Source organism: Micropterus salmoides, unplaced genomic scaffold (assembly GCF_014851395.1).
Source record: "Micropterus salmoides isolate LMB-PRFRI ecotype aquatic unplaced genomic scaffold, ASM1485139v1 Ms_hic_scaffold_16, whole genome shotgun sequence".
NCBI classification, from domain to species: domain Eukaryota; kingdom Metazoa; phylum Chordata; class Actinopteri; order Centrarchiformes; family Centrarchidae; genus Micropterus; species Micropterus salmoides.
Genome location: NW_024040707.1, coordinates 23,471,964 through 23,488,284, shown reverse-complemented (window position 1 = coordinate 23,488,284; position 16,321 = coordinate 23,471,964). Strand labels below are relative to the sequence as shown.

Here is a 16,321-nt window from a genome sequence, read left to right as displayed (position 1 = left end):
ATGATTCCACGCCAAATGGCTCAGTACCAGCGACCAGCAGAGCACTGAAGCCTCCCCGGCTCCTTCATTCACTCTGTGTCTTTCAGAACCACTAGGCTTTCCTGTCCCGGGTCGTCTAGTTTTCTCTTTCTCCTTTGTTTTTTCAGCCTAAATCCCATAGCCTGGTACTCACTTTTGGCTTATAGCTGCTTTACTTTGCCAGTTGTGTGTGTGTGAAACTTTCATTTACTCTTGTCACTAGCAAGACCTTTCACTGAAAACAAGACTGTACGTCTAAGCCACATTATACAGTGGATAGAGAGCCTGCTTTTGAATTCTTTCCCAAGCATTCAGATGACTGAGCTTTTTATTTTTTGTGCGCCTGTAAATCAAAGGCTTGTTTCAACCTAACTTTCACCTTCACTCTTTCAAAATGAATAACATTAATGGGTCATTTATATCACATTCATAACACACAACAGTCTGGTTCCTGGACGTTCCTCTTAGTTTGAACTGAATTCTTTCTCTCCATTGGTGGTCTGTCTTTGTACGCATTTGTTTCTTTCCTTACTTTTCAAGGAAAATGAGGCACTGCTCAGCTCTTTGTTCTGCAAAAATATCTCATGCTTCAAACCTGTAACGTTGTCACAGCTGTAGTCACTGTAAGTCCAACTTTTTCCATGCTACCAGAAGCAGAATGTAGCTGCTTTTGCTCCTTCTAGAAATTGTTTGTAAAAGTCTGGCAGCGTGTTGACGGCCACGCTGCCCTGCATCACCTGCTCTTCCTCTCTTTCTCTCTGCGTAGGCACTCTGCTTTCATGTGCCTTTTTTCCCTCCTGGAAATGGAGGAAACGGACCCGCAAGCCAGGCTGCTTTTTATCAGAGATGAATCAAAACAACTTTTCACATGTTTGCTGCACTTCTACTACGTCTACAGTACTTGTGAAGACAGTGACTCACATTCAGCCATTGCTTTAACAGCATACTAGTTGTTCTTTTCCTAACATCACCTCTAACTAAGATAAATGGTTAAGCTTGTGGGGAACTGATCAAAACTTTTCTCCAGATGGGAGGTTAGTCTTAACAATATGATGAGTACATAGCACGCCCTCGCACACCATCAGTCCAGATATACTGCACATCACTCCCAGTGTGGTAGTGGATTTCTCTTTCTCTCGTCCAGTCTGACTCAACTTTTGCATCCATCCAGCCTCTTCTCTCCATTCTCCTGTTTTCTCCCTACTCATCTTCATCGCTTTCCCTGCCTCTGCTCTTCTTTTCCTCATTATACCTCTTTCTCAGTTCACTTTAGTAGCTCCTTTATTAGTGTGGATAAATGCTCCACTGAGTAACTGATAATATACACATGATAATATCTAACCTTTACAGACCGATTCTTTATTCTTCACTGTTATTTCAGCGATTCACAAGACATAATCAATTTCAATGAAATTGAAATGAATGAAAGGCAGCTTTTTCCTGCTATTATTGCTATACTTTGGCAATAAAATACATTAAAAATTTATTAATTTTAAAAACAGAAGCAATGCATGTTTCAATCTTTTCACCTGGATTTGTCTCATTGTCTCACACAAATGTACTGTCAAACACCCAAGACACCCCTACAAATCAGATCAGTGGGGTAAAAAACTTTTCCTAAGGTACCGTATAAAGTTGCTTAAGCATCCACCTTCTTCTTGCCCCTATCTCACCCCTCTTAAACTGGTGCAAAAGCCACCAGTAACCCGCTGTTTCAGAAATTTTACCCTGTAAAGCTGGGCGCTCTCCCTCCTCCTAACTCTCTCCACCCCCTTCTTCTTCTTTTTCCCTCCATCCATCCCTCCTTTCTTTAATTTCTACATTACAGGGAGGCTTAGACTTGTTGGTCACAGGCCAGGGAAACTCTTTTCTCCCTGCAGGCGAAACTGTTCGCTCCTTTCTCTCCATCACCTCTCGCCTCTCTCATTTTCTAATCCCTCCCTCCCTCCATCGCATTCTTTTTCCTTGGGACAGAGCTAAAGCGGTGAAACGTCTATATATTGCTCTGTCTCTTCACTGTTTCTTCCTCCTCTTCTACTCCTCCACCTCTTGCTTTCCCTTTCTTTATCTATCTATCTATCTATCTATCTGTCCCTTCCCATCTCTCCCCTACAGTATGTCTATCCACAGTTCCTCTTCCATCTTTTCCCCCATCTCTGTTTCTTCCCTCCCATCCTTTTCTCACTCTCTTAATACCCACTTCCCTTCCCTCTTCTCTATTTCAGTTTACCTTTCTTGCCTCCTTCTTCTCCCAAGTTGCCTTCCCATTCTTCCTTGCCCTCCAATTGTACATCCTTTCTGTCTTTCTCTCTTCCTAATAACTTTATGGTTTTCCTATCCCATTCCTTTCTCCCTTGTCTCCTTTTGACTTGTCTCCTTTAAACTGCTGATATCCATTCATTCATTATCGTGTGCTGTACTGTGGGGTTGCACTCTAACCTCACTCTGAAAAGCCCGTCTCAGCCTGGAGGTGGGCCGCTTTGTCTGCCCATGTCTATTTAAGCTGGTTTTTGACAGGATGGCTTGCACCCCCACCCACCAAGAATCTCTCTCTCTGTCTTTATTTTTAATCCACTCCCTCTTGGCATGCTGCTGCTCCGTGTCTATTGAAGCTGAACTGAATGCAAGTGTCAGCGGGCCCAATGGCTTTTTTATTAAGATGCATTATGGAGCATGCGAGGAGTTTGTATATTTGTGAGTGTGCGTTTGTGTGTTTGCTGATCTAAGTGCTGAGAAGCAGAGATTTGTATATAAGTGTATGTATTTGATGTGTGTGTGTGTGTGTGTGTCTGCTCAGGGCTCTGGAACGATATGAGGATGTGCAAAGACCAATGATGCTCTCCACAGCTCTTGATTGCAGATTTGGAAGACACACACACGCTGAGACACACACAGCTCAGGGAGACTCAGAGGAACAATGGGACCGGCCGTTCCTTTTATAGTAGCTGACAGGACTGTAAGGGTTTCAGTGCTGCCTTTGTCACTCCCGGAGACTGTGATGTGAACTGTGTGTGTGTGTGTGTGTGTGTGTGTGTGTTTCTGTTTGTGTGTCCTGGAGCTGCAGCTGATGAGAGCGATGACGTCCTTGAAATACTGCATCTTCGCAGAACCTTGAGCACGCACACAGTCCCAGTTGTTAATCATTCTTCTTACGCACACACAAACACACAATTTATTAAAGGATTTCATCTTACACCCATAATCACTTCCTTGACATTGGCCAGGAGTAATGTGATGTTTTCTGCTTCACACCTGAACTAAGCAGACCAGAGCTAGAAAGTATCCCAGAGGAAACTTTATCTAGTATCTAGCCTCTTGCACTTTTGAAAGAGTGAGTTGTGCCAGAGGACAGCAGGTTGGTTCGAGGCATACACTTTTGTCCATTCACGAGTGTGTGCATCTGTGTGTGTTTACATACTGGAGGGTATGTGAGAATTTATGTTCCTGTTCAGCTCTGTCCTGTTGTCTTGTGGCCTGTGAGGCGTGAGCTTATGAGAGCTCTCCTGTCTCCACGCCTCAATAGCTCCATTATTCATAAAACTCTGTGCCAACAGCCTAGACGGGTCTGTGTGCATGTAGAGTTTGTGTGTAAATTCTCATATTTGCGTATTTCCATATGTGTGCTTAAAAGTGATCACTGCAGCTTTCAGCTGTACTTTGTGACTGTAATTTAAATATGAATGTACAGATGTCCAGAGTAAAATTTTACATTCTTTAGAAACAGTTCAGGTGATGATAGTAGGTCAGTCTAAAAACTACACTTCACCCAGTCATCCATCATAGACAGCCGAACTGGGGGTCAACTCTCATCACTAATCACCAATTTAAGTCAAGAAATAAAAATCAAGAAATCCTCCATTAAAAAATCCTCCATAAACACATGCAAGATAGACCACCACCACGCATGCACAAAATACTTTTATTTTATTGTGATAAACAAAGCAAATCTGTGGCATTTTGAAGGACCATATTCTCAGTTGGGAGACCAATTTTGTAGTTATTCTTATAACACAACCACATCTCTAGCAAATTCGTTGGGCTAATAGCAGCGGAGTGCACACTCAGCTCTCTTCTATCACCAGAAGTTGAAATGCAACTTGGGTTTGGCTCTAAACCCATATAAGTTCATGGGGTGCATAATTTGGACTAAAAATCAGCTTCGGTAGCAAGGCTTTGGCTAGATTTGGCTAAAATGCAAGTGTACCAAATTTATGCTGTTGGTGAGCCAATTTTGTCCACAAGGGCTTTTTTAAGTGCCATATAAAGAAAGATAATAACTTGCGGTTCATTTCTGATATTGCACTCATTGACAGACAGATCCAGCTTGCTGTACAAAGTAGAGTCAAGCCCTCACATTGGCCAAGCAGCTGATTTCACTCCAGGGCTTTTTACAGAGAAGAGCAGATGAAGGAGTTAATTGTTAGGAGGGGGAGAAGAGGCGAAAAGCAGACTGCGTGCCTATTACTGACTGAGCGCCAGCTATGAGGTGTAATATAATAAAGAAGGCTGTTTCTTCTGAAAGGCTTTATTGTTATGGCTGACCGCAGAGTCCAAAGTACTGAAACAGAGGTGTGTGTGTCCCGTGCACACGTTTTACTGCACAACATTCATATACATGTAGAATTAAAACCAGTGACCTGTGGTAGAGTTGTGGTTTACAACAATACACTCGCAACAGAGGCACCAAGTTATTGGGAATTTTTCTGAAACAATAACAAATCTGTCACTTTAAATCCGACTCCAGTTCTCAAATAACTTAATAGAAATGATTTTTTCTACTCCACGATCATGCTGAATTGTCAGGAGGTCACCATACGGAGAAATTGGGGTTTATAGAAACCGCTTGTAAACAAGATTATAAACCAACATTTTGAAACTTTGGATCATTTTTAATGTTATTTATCTACTACTGTGTAACTCAATATCGACACCAAATGCTTTGTGCTGCTGGGCTCACTCACAAGTGACAATTTCTGCTTGTGACTTTCTGCTGAGCACCAATTCAGTCATCCATTCATACATCCATCCACATCACTGTTGGCTCATTTGTCCCCAGCAATAAAGCGATCTCATCTGGTGACACCGTCTGCCAGTGTGGAGGGAGCGAGAGAGACTGTGAGCAAGCAAGAGAAAGAGAGAGGGGGAAGCCACTTTGAGTTGGCTGTGCCACAGACATGGAGAGATTGTGCTTGGCTTGGCTTGGCATGGCATATCTCTATCACACACACACAGTCTTCATCACAATGGTCAGTGTGTGTGTGTGTGTTTTGGATATCCTGAGTGTTGCTGTAATGTGAAGAGATTATAGTGTTGTTGCCATAATGGAGGCTGGCATTAACACAGCCTGGCAGAGACATCAATCTGACTCTAACTAAATATACCTCAGACGCCAGTGTGAGTGTGTGTGTGTGTGTGTGTGTGTGTGCAGGGTTATCGCTGGCACAGGCACACGTATGCTAGTTGTGTCCATTTCTAAATCCTCTCCCTTTATGTCCCTATTTTTAGGTCTCTATGCCCATGTGTGACATTTTTGTCCCGTCTTGGATGTGAGAGGTGAACTTGGTCGTCCTTCACGAGAGGAGCTGTGGAACTGCCAAGAAAACTCTTCAGAACCACTGAGGACATTATAAAGATTACACTGAATATTAACAACTTGAAACAAAGACTGGAAAAGACTGAAGTTCTGCTATAGAAAAAAACTAGAGGGAGAATCTGTTTTGGGTTTGAAAAGCTGAGCTGAATCCAAATCAGTCCAAAGGCAAGTGGACTCGTAGAAAATAAGACAACTATTGGGCATTACTGCTAAGTGGAATCTAAATAAAGAAATAAACTTTTGAAAGGCAGGAGTTTGTCCTGTGTGCCAAAATGATGACCATGATGATGATGATGGTGGCCATGATGGTCACCTGCAGCTCCCTGTTCCTGCTGGGTGTGGCTGCTGCCCATGCTTCCTCTGGCACCGTGACCCGCACTTCCTCCTCCTCTTCCTCCTCTTCTCCCTCCTCCTCCTCCTCCTCCTCCTCACCACGCATGAAGCTCTCATACAAAGGTAAGAACCAAAGCTTTGAGGAGGAAAGATGAAGCGTCTTTCATTTGGATCTGCATGTGTAGGTCTTCCACTGTACAAACACACACACTTCACACAGACATTTTCACGTGAGATTCCACCAAATCCTTTCAAAGTAAACAGTTCTGAACAGTAGCCAGACGTAATTTGTGGTTGCACAGCCACACTCATACACACACACACACACACACACACACACACACACACACACACACACACACACACACACACACACACACACATCTTAAACACACAGGCAAGGTTTTATTTTTCATCTTGAGCACTGTAAGTAAGAAGAAGGCTGCTCAACCCCAGCACATAAACCAGGGATGTGTTCCATCATTGAAAGTTGGCAATTACAGCCTGAACTAACTCACCAAGGACGTGAGGCTCGTGAAGGCCGTCTGCCCAGCTGAGATATGTGCTCCCTTTAATTTAGGCTGAAGGTAACATGTACAGGAAGGGAAGACGGCAGAATATTTTAGTTTTAGTTGACACATGAAGGACTAAAAGAGACCCTGATGACCTCGGGCATCAGGATCATATTTTGCCTTAAGCAGAACACAGCTGACAGCAGCAGTATGTTTCTTTATCCAGTAGAGCTGAATATTGAGTTATGTCTGACTGATGAACGAGTTTGCTGTAGGGTAATCATCAATCAAACAATGTCTTTTCTAATAAATAACAAGCAGGTTAATGTGCTATAAGGTGGTCATTAAAATGTCTCTTTGGTGTTGTAATTCAAGCCCCAGAGGAACCTTTTTTAGTTACTCAATTCAAAGGATGTGACCTCTTGGATGCCCCTATTGTAGATAAAACACAATAAAGTGCCCTCTACGGTGCCATTCCAGTGGAGAAAATGTGATGCAAGGAATGGAGAAAAGCTGTACCATATGGGCTGCCCTACATGCTGAAAAATGTGTTGGTCTCTATGTGCTCCTATGTGCAAGACAATGCGTCCTCATTTAATTCTCTGAAGTGGAAAATGCCCTCCTGGTGCCAAAAACTGTACTTGTCATCAGAAATGCATCATGACTTTAAGCACACTGTGCCCCACCACGTGTGGCTGGTACCCCTTTGGTTTACTACAGCGGTATGAACTCAAAATAAAAAATTTGCTTTGCGAATAACGACATCACGATGTGGATTTGTTTAACATATGAATTTATGCTTTGTCAGGTCTGTCGGAAAGATGAAAAGCAAACAACTTGTTTTCTAAATGGCGTTCAGATTGATCCGGGCTATGCTATACTTCCTTCCATATATATATTCATAGTTTCATAGTAAAGTACAATAGCTGGAATCAAGTAACAACACATATTATCTGAACTTACCAGGTAGTTCAACTTCCATGCTTACTTTTCTCCAAGCAATCTCCTGTTTTGTCCGATCTCTGTATAAATATGAAGTAGTATCACAGAGCTCTAGGTGCCTGCTGACGGCTACAATCCAGTGGAGGGCAACTCTGTGAGTTTATTTGTCCAGAAGTTCCAGCGCTGACCCAAGCTTTCTCCTCCAGAGCTCCCCCACTATTTTTTGCCCCACTTCTACTGCTGAAGATCTGAAAGTAGCAAGAAGATTTTTTTGGGTGGTTTGTAGGGAGCATTATGACCTCACTGGGCAGCTAGGATGGCTGTAGACATTTGTGTATCCATTAATCAAGTCAGGGCTGCCTGACAAATACGTTCTTTTGTTTTGACAAATGAGAATGTGAAATTTAATTCTGAAAGAGGAAAGACAAAACAACCGACTTAACGAATACAAAGACACTTTGATGTATTTAAAAGTTGTCAGCTACATTGTTCTCTCTGTATCAGATAATAGGTGCCTTAAACAAGTGTCACTTTACAGTACTATAAATGTCTTCTCTGGGCCCAAGGTTATTGTCACCACAGTATGGTGGAACTGAATGATAACACATTTGCTGAAAATGGCACGTTAATATAAAACAAGAGCAGCAGACCTAAAGTCCTGATGTCATGCAGGCGGCTTTTGGGTGGCGTCAGCTTCTTAATTAAAGTTATATATTCCCATTAGAACAATGGTAGACTAATAAAGCAATTTTATTTTGTAAGCAAAGAGGGCCTTGTTTTTTCCAAGCTCTTGGTTTAAGGCAGGCCAGCAGGGAGGATGCAGTCCTTTTATTTCTTCTGCTTCTCAGGCCACATGCACAGTTTTTTTCCACTGGCTTTGGTTAACTATTATAGCTTAAGTTTACAAATACAAGCTGGATATGCCTGGGCACTGTCCCCCCCCCCCCCTGAAATTGTACTTGCCAGTTTGGAAAAAGTAAGGACACTCAGTTTTTCCATTGAAACCAAATTAGTGCCATTACTGTCAGAGGATTTTGTCCTGCTTGTTCACAAGTCACTGGCCTTAGGACACACATCAGAAATGTTATTTTAATACCAACATTAACTGGTAATCTTCTTTATCAACCACATGACTTGTTGCAGCCCTGTGACTAACTGATTTGGATCTGAAGACTATGTGATGAAATTATCAATGCCAAAACAACCTCGAGTCATCACAGTCTTTCTTAGTTCATTGTTTACTGTTACTTGTTGTTTTATTCAAGACATACTAACAAAACAATTAGCATATGGATAATGGCCATATATACAGTACATTTTTTTTTCTATTCTGCCAAACTGATGACAGCATGATGTGCGTTGAAAAATCTTGTGAGAGTTTGCATGTGGCATGCAGTAGGAGGATGCAACATGCCACATTTAACAGAAGACAGATTGAAAGGCCGCCATCTTTAATCCTGTGTATTTGTACGATTGCAGAGTTGCAGCAGTTCCATGGAGTGCGGCGGTTTGAGCTGGAGCGTTCATGCTGCTTCAGCGCTCTGCTATTGGATGAAGAAAGAGGCCGTCTCTTCGTCGGGGCCAAGAACTTCCTGCTGTCGCTATCATTAGACAACATTGCCAAGCAGGAACACAAGGTTGGTCAGAACCTAAATCTGTAAAAAATCATAATAAGTCAGGAACTATTTCAGTTGGGCAACATATACAATTTTAATGTGTAAAAATTACATAAAAAATATATAGTTAATATATAAAATGTATTGCCCCACAACAGATTTTTTTTATATGTGTGGGTGTGAAAGGTTTGTTTATTAATACTAGTGACTCAGCCGTTACTGTGGTGAGGTTTCACAACAATCTACACTTTGTTTTACAAAACATACCCTGAGCTCATGAGACCTTCAAACACATTGCACTCCTTCTGTATTTCACTAAAACAAAGAAGTAATATACAGTAATACAGTATTTTCTATTGCTGTATACTGAACCTGAACTGTTTTCTAATTAGCAACCTTATGTGTCTCCATCATAAAATTTCTTTATCACTTGTGTGAATTACAAAATAGATAGAGGAGATCATACTGGGCCATAATGTGTGATTCCTGTCTGATTAATGTCTTAATGTCTGTCATTTATTACTGTTGTTATCAGTCAGGCCACACACACTTTGAGTTTGTTTTCATGTGGACCTAAAGGCATGGCAGAACGACAAATATTCAAGCATGGACACAATTTACCAACTTGACTCTTTGAAAATGAATGAATCATATTCTTGCACATGTGAGACCACTCAAGTGACTCGCCTCACTTTCACAGAAGAAAGAAAAACGTGGGATTAATAGAGAAAGATGGAAAATAAAAGATGCGGACAGAGATGAAAAGAGAGATGAAAAAGATTGTGATTGATATCTGAATGATATACAACTGAAACCTTTTCCTTTTCATTGTGTAATAGTCATAGCCTACGTTGCAGAAACAAACATGCAAAGACTTGAACATTCACACTGGAGCTATCCATTGTGTATGCTCAATACATTTACACGAACTGACAATACAAGGGCACCTAAATGCATAGAGACACAAAAAAGCCATAGATATACAAGTAAAATGGAGCCTAGTACAAACATCTGTTCACGGTTGTTGGAAGTAAATTACATGCTTGGTGCAACAGATGTGAAGCCTCTTTTGGTTTTAGGTATATGGGCGAGTCAGATTTATGACCGGGGTGTGCAGATTTGCTATAGCAGAAGCTGTTAATTTAATGTGGTGGGGTCATTCAAAGAGGAAAGAAAGGAAGTGAAGTTGGACAGAAATACGGAGAGGCAGAAGGGAAGTGAGATAAAAACCTTTATGAATCCAAACCTCTACGTATCTCATTTGAGGTGTGCCTTGCTCAGGGGGCGGGGCATATTATTAATTTAAAGGGAACAGATGCGTTGTTTTTAATGTTTAAAGTTAAATCATTTCTCAAAATTTACATCACAAAATTAATAAATGATTCCAGATAACACATTTAGATTTCAGCGACAAGATCATCTGACCTTTACATGTTTTGTTTCAGATCTATTGGCCCGCTCCTGTCGACTGGAGGGAGGAGTGTAACTGGGCTGGCAAGGATATCACTGTAAGTGTCTTCACACTACTTACTAACCTCCCCTCATCCCATTTTCTACTCTATTTTACTTTAATTTACAAAGTATACAATCTTTGGAACCTGACAAGTGATGTTGGCTAGTGTTGGCTCATAAGCAAAACAGACTGACTATATATCAACCATGATGCATTACATAAAATCCCATAAAAATCACTCCTCATCAGCCCTCAGACATCATACATTGTACACAGAGTTAAATAAGAGGGCTGAGAAGTTTCTCGTGGAGGAGGTAACTGTCCACTCCTTCCCCAACACAATGCTACCTTTTAATCCAGCGGAGTCATGGGAGTCATCACAAGACAGAAACACCACGTTTAAACAGATAACAAGGTGCGACACTCCAACTTCTGGACCTGCCCTGTGGTGAGATCACTTCCTCAAAACATGTTTGTTTTAAACCCTGTGTGACTGAGATCTGCTCAGTTCGATGCTAAGCCAAAGACGTGTGTTTTTCCGAAGCAGTTTAAAATCAGTGCATCAGTGCAGAAAACTAATTTCTCAACGTCAAGTTAATGAGAATCTTTAATTTGGTTTTATTTCTTGGCCATGTAAACACATCACAGTGAGTTTAAAACAAGGCTTTTAGGAGAGGACCCTTGCATTACAAATATTTCACACAGGGAAAGTATTTATTATGTGACAGCAATGCAAAGAGGCATAAGGAAAGCAAATTCCAGCTGCTACATATTGCAAGGATTGAACGCATGACCTACTGTAATGCTCTTAGGACTGTTTCTCCAAACATAGGCCACCCTGCTACTTCCCTTGGTCTTTTTACTGGCTGCCACAAAAATTTTAAAAATCAAGATTTTCTATTTTGATCTACTAAGGGAAACACTTAGTTTCTAAGAATATGCTGAGTAAATCCTGTATGTGATGATTATGTGTCTAAATGTGAAGTTCTGTATGTGGATGGCATGTGGGTAGAGCGGGCTTGGCATGTAGAGGCCACCAAGAGCCTATAGACCACCCAGGATTACATCACACACCATTAGCTTACTCTATGTGTATGTGCATAGGTGTGCACGTGTGTGTGTAAAACGGTAACTTTCCATCGGTGTGTGCTGACACGCCACAAGTCTGTCTATATATACTGTATTTATGCTCATTTGTTCATGTTTAAGCAACCAATGTGTGTGTGTGTGTGTGTGTGTGTGTGTGTGTGTGTGTGTGTGTGTGTGTGTGTGTGTGTAAAACTAACCCTTCATCAGTGTGATTACACAGCTGTAGCAGACAGAAACCTGAGCACACACACCCTCAGACAGACTCTTGATCAGGTGAAACTGGAGCGTGGAGTTCTGTATGAATGGACCTCGTTGTCTGTGTGTATGTGTCCTGTGTGTGTTTGAAAGAGGGCCTAACAGTGGAGACAGAGAGTATTGGAGAGAATTAGTAACATTTATCCAAGAGGAAGAGGGGAAGGAGAGATGGAAGGGAAAGCGATAAGAAAAGAAAAGACCTGGGAAGAACTGGGGGAATTTGGATGACAAATTTTTGAAGAAAGGTCAGTTGGTGTTCCTTTCTGGCCTTTGAAATGTTATTTTTATCCATTCCCCTTTATTCCTTTTGACATTTAGTGTCTTTGTGAACACCCACCCACACAGTGAGAACTTAGCTGACCTCACACCGTTGACCCTAATTAAAGGGTGTTACTCTGTACGAAGAGACCAACAGCTCCGTCCCCCACTGGATCTCTTCTATCCTTCTTCCTAAACTCAGTTCTCCTCTCCTCCCTTTTTCTCTGGGAACCAGAGGTTTCTCATGTTGCTTCCTCCGCCTCTGTCTCTGTGCTCGTTCCTCTCCATCAAACAATGTTGTCTTTTTTATCTAAATACTATGTGGAAATATTTTCTCTTTCTTTTTATTTTGCAGTTACCATCATATTGACCTTTTCACTGTTGGATCTGTCTTTTTGCACTTTATTACAAACTGTACACACAAACACAATATGTACTGGGTAATGCTTAACTGTATTATCTTAAGTGTATGTATTTACACTTCACTGCAGTGAGTTTATATTACAGAATTACTCTTTGTAAGAAAGAGTCTTGGACGACACCACAGGGATTCAGTCTCTGGTAGGGTTGCATCTAGTTTGGCCAGGCACTCCATCAAACCCAGTCTTCAGCTGGGAAGCCAATAAAGGAATCAGATCCTTGTCACTGTAGTAGTGATTCCTACTTAGCCTAGTATTCGAACAGAATTGCTGTTTTGTTTCACGTCATTCATTCCTTTGAATCGCTCCACAAATCTGAAAGGTGGACGGTGATTCAGAGGTCTGGAACCAGACTAACTTTTGCTTGACCAGGGCAAACATATAGTGGGAGATGGGGGGTTTCGCATGAACTTTGTGTGCGTTGTGTCAGAACACTTTTGCATCACCAACTTACTTGCTGCCAAATAATCATGGATTGCAATGCAAATAATATGGTGGTTTATAAACAGTAAATCCATATAATGCAGAGTTTAGCAGAAGAAACCATGGCCTTTTCTCAGCAGGTTGCTTAGCAACCTCACAGTGATGACAATAAGTTACTGTGCCTGAAAAAGAAATAATCTAGCCTTTTACCCCCCATAAAACCATGTCATTTTTACACTTAGGGTTTTCCATGGATTAAAAAAGCAATATATTACATGCTAATTATTCTTACAGGCTGACAGAGTATGTTTTCCCCTGTTTCTTAATGCTAAACTAAGCTAAGCATCTTCTGGTAGTAGCTTCACATTTAACAGACAGGCTGACAACTGAGAGTAGTATCAACCTTCTCTAAGTCTCAGCAAGAAAGCAAATAAACATATTTCCCAAAATGTCCAACTGTTCCTTTAAAACTAGGAAAAGTCGGCTTGTGTATCTGATCCAGTACAGTATCTTGCATTCTCACCCACCAGTGTATTTCTTTAGCATTTGTTGCCGACATGAAGACAAGTAATAAACACTTCATCACTCACACACCCACCCACTGACCACAGGAAAGCCACCTAACATGCACACAAACACAAACACAGACACATGCACATAAACACAGTCAGACAGGGTCAGTAAACAGTTGTCATTTCACCCAGACACTCAGTCTGACTCGCACTTTGACTGAGGCATCACTGTAGAGCTGGAGCCTTTAAACCTACGGAAGTGATGGATTGTGTGTTTACGCTGTCATGTTAGCTCCGGTTAAAAGAAGATCACTAGTTTAAATCCATTGACTGACCGGGAAAATGTGACTGGGGATTATGTTGAGGTTGAGTGACTGTGAATGTTTAAAGCCTGAAACTGTCCTCACCAGAAAAACACCACACATGATGTCCATTTCTTGACAGCAGAAGGTCCTGCATAATGAACATGGAAGCAATGGGCGTATAAAGCATTCTACAGCCATGCGAGCAGCTCTGTGAGGCTGCCTAAGCACAGCATTGCTTTTAATGCTAGCGTCAGCATGCTATCATGCTCACAATGACCGCGCTAACATGCTTTTTTTTGGCAGGTATAATGTTTACCATGTTCACCTACTTAGTTTTGTGTGTGAGCAGGCTAACATTTGCTAATTAGAAACGTTAAGGCGTCACCAATCAATTCTTGCTGAGGAGAACAAGGAATGTTTGTACCAAATTTAATGATAATTCATCCAATAGTTTTTAAGACATTTTCTTCAAAACCAAAAAAATTCCACCTAATATACATGATACATGTGATATAGAAAACTGAGGGGGTCACAAAGTCATTGGGATGTATCCTTTGGGGAACAAGACAGTCATGGAAATCCATCCATAGTTGCTGAGATATTTCTGTCTGAACCAAAGCGGTGGGCTAAATGAACAACCACCCAACATTGATAAGAAATACCTATATTTTCAAGTACCCTTGAGGGTCTTAACCTTTAACTATTGAGTGAAACAGCTTAGAGGCCACCATATGTGTGCACAGCATGCTCCTGAAAAGCACCAAGCATCATTTTTTGACTTTCACTGTGTAGAATTACTGTGTAGACATCAGTGTGTGGGGACTCACTTTACACACGCAAACAACACTTACTGGAACAATTGAGAATATCCATTATAGTAACAGAAAAAATGAAATCCTGCATTGCTTCAGTGGGTTCCTCTGTGATATTATTGTAGCTGTAAAGTTACAATAATATCTGCAACCGAACTGTAGAAGAAAACAGTTCGGTTGCAGGAGTAATGTGTCAAACACTCTGAGCCATTAACTTTATCGAAGTGGGACTCTTCGCTTTTAGACACAATCAAAACAGAGAATGAAAGACAAACAGTAGCTCTGTTTGTATGTATGTATGTATGGTGGAAGAATTTCCAATTTTCATTTGGGGATCATCAAAAAAGGACTTTTACAGCTCAATACATAATGCTTGTAAGAAACCTAGTTTATGTGAGATGGACAGAGATGGAGAGAAGCAGCAGATGCTCAGACAATGGCTGAAGTAATAAATAGGTAGATCGGGTTAATCATTTCTAGAATGGTAAAAGGATAAAGAGAGAAAAAATACATCCATAGGGGAACAATGCAGCTTTATTTGACATGAAGGCAGGACCTAAAGCTCAGGCTGCAGTGAGGTCACAGCCTGCGTTTTGCTCACTGTTTCTACTAATGAGTCAGTGGTAGGTCAAAGGTTGGCCAGTGAACCCTTTAAAACCTACACACACACACATGCACACACACACGTAATTGCTGGCATAACCTCCAAACACCTCCCTCATTGTCCTCCTTTCTTTCTGATCTTTTCAAGGTCTTTCAAGGGTCTTTTCTCTTCCTACCTTTTCTTTTCCTCCTGCTCTCTTTCCCTTTTGTCACATCAAAGAATTGACTTTGTCACAGGGCAGAGGAAGGTGAGGGAGTCAGCAGAGGGGCTTAAAATGCAGTATGAGATTGATTAAGGAGGAGGAAGTCTTGTTTCAGCTACACACACTGGGTATCATGAGAAAAAAGCTGTTTTAAAATATGAGGATGAGTATGTTTTATCAGAGGAACATGGGAAGCTGGTGAGGCATGTGTTTGTGTGATTGTATGTTCATTCATTGTGTAAATGTGTGTTTCAGCTTCAGGGTGGAGGCAAAAGTGGAACGTGTGTGCCTCTTTCTTTCATGAGAAACAGAGGTCTCCTGTGTTGGTCAACACCTTAATCAGCACGTTGATTAGTTGAACACCTTCACATGTGCATGCACACACAAACTCACAGAAGCATGTATGTATTCACACACCAACAACTCCAACTCTTACCCCCCTGGTGGTTTTCAGAAGCTGAAAGGCAGACCTTTGTTCTGAACCGCTGAGTGATTAAAGGGCTATTTGAGGGTCAAGACGTGTGTGTGTGTGTGTGTGTGTGTGTGTGTGTGTGTGTGTGTGGGTGTGTGTGGGTGTGTGTGGGTGGGTGGGTAGGGTGTCAGGCCTAATGAGCCACAATTCCGCTTCTGCCACTGCTTTCACAACCTGGCCTGTCTGTCTGTCATCCTTGGGTGAGGCTGACAGACAGAGCAGACAGATAAAGAAAACAATTTGATTAGAGAAGAGAGTAAATAGAGATGGATAAACAGAAAAATTAAGAAATAGACTGCCATGCCAAATGAACTGCCATTCATAATTTAACTTAAAATAACATCATTCAATCTTTATCTTGAAGGGAATTTGGTTTGCAACTAGGAATTAAACACAGAGATCACAAATGAAAAAATAAAACATGAAAGCAATATAAAATATAAAAAGGCAAACATTAGGAAAAAAAAGTGTGAAAAAACTGAGTGTTCCTCTGATAAAGCCAA

At 41.3% G+C, this 16,321-nt stretch overlaps 1 protein-coding gene across 2 annotated transcripts in view; it reads left to right on the top strand.

The window, feature by feature from the left end:
* The window catches only part of sema3b (sema domain, immunoglobulin domain (Ig), short basic domain, secreted, (semaphorin) 3B), an 83,421-nt gene that overhangs the window by 44,564 nt on the left and 22,536 nt on the right, over positions 1–16,321 (top strand). For both annotated transcript variants that reach the window (XM_038722986.1, XM_038722985.1), the window contains exons 2-4: positions 5,524–6,067; positions 8,878–9,035; positions 10,460–10,522. In XM_038722986.1, coding sequence (XP_038578914.1) covers positions 5,884–6,067; positions 8,878–9,035; positions 10,460–10,522 — 405 coding nt within the window. In that variant the 5' untranslated portion in view covers positions 5,524–5,883. The remainder of the gene's footprint in view (positions 1–5,523; positions 6,068–8,877; positions 9,036–10,459; positions 10,523–16,321) is intronic.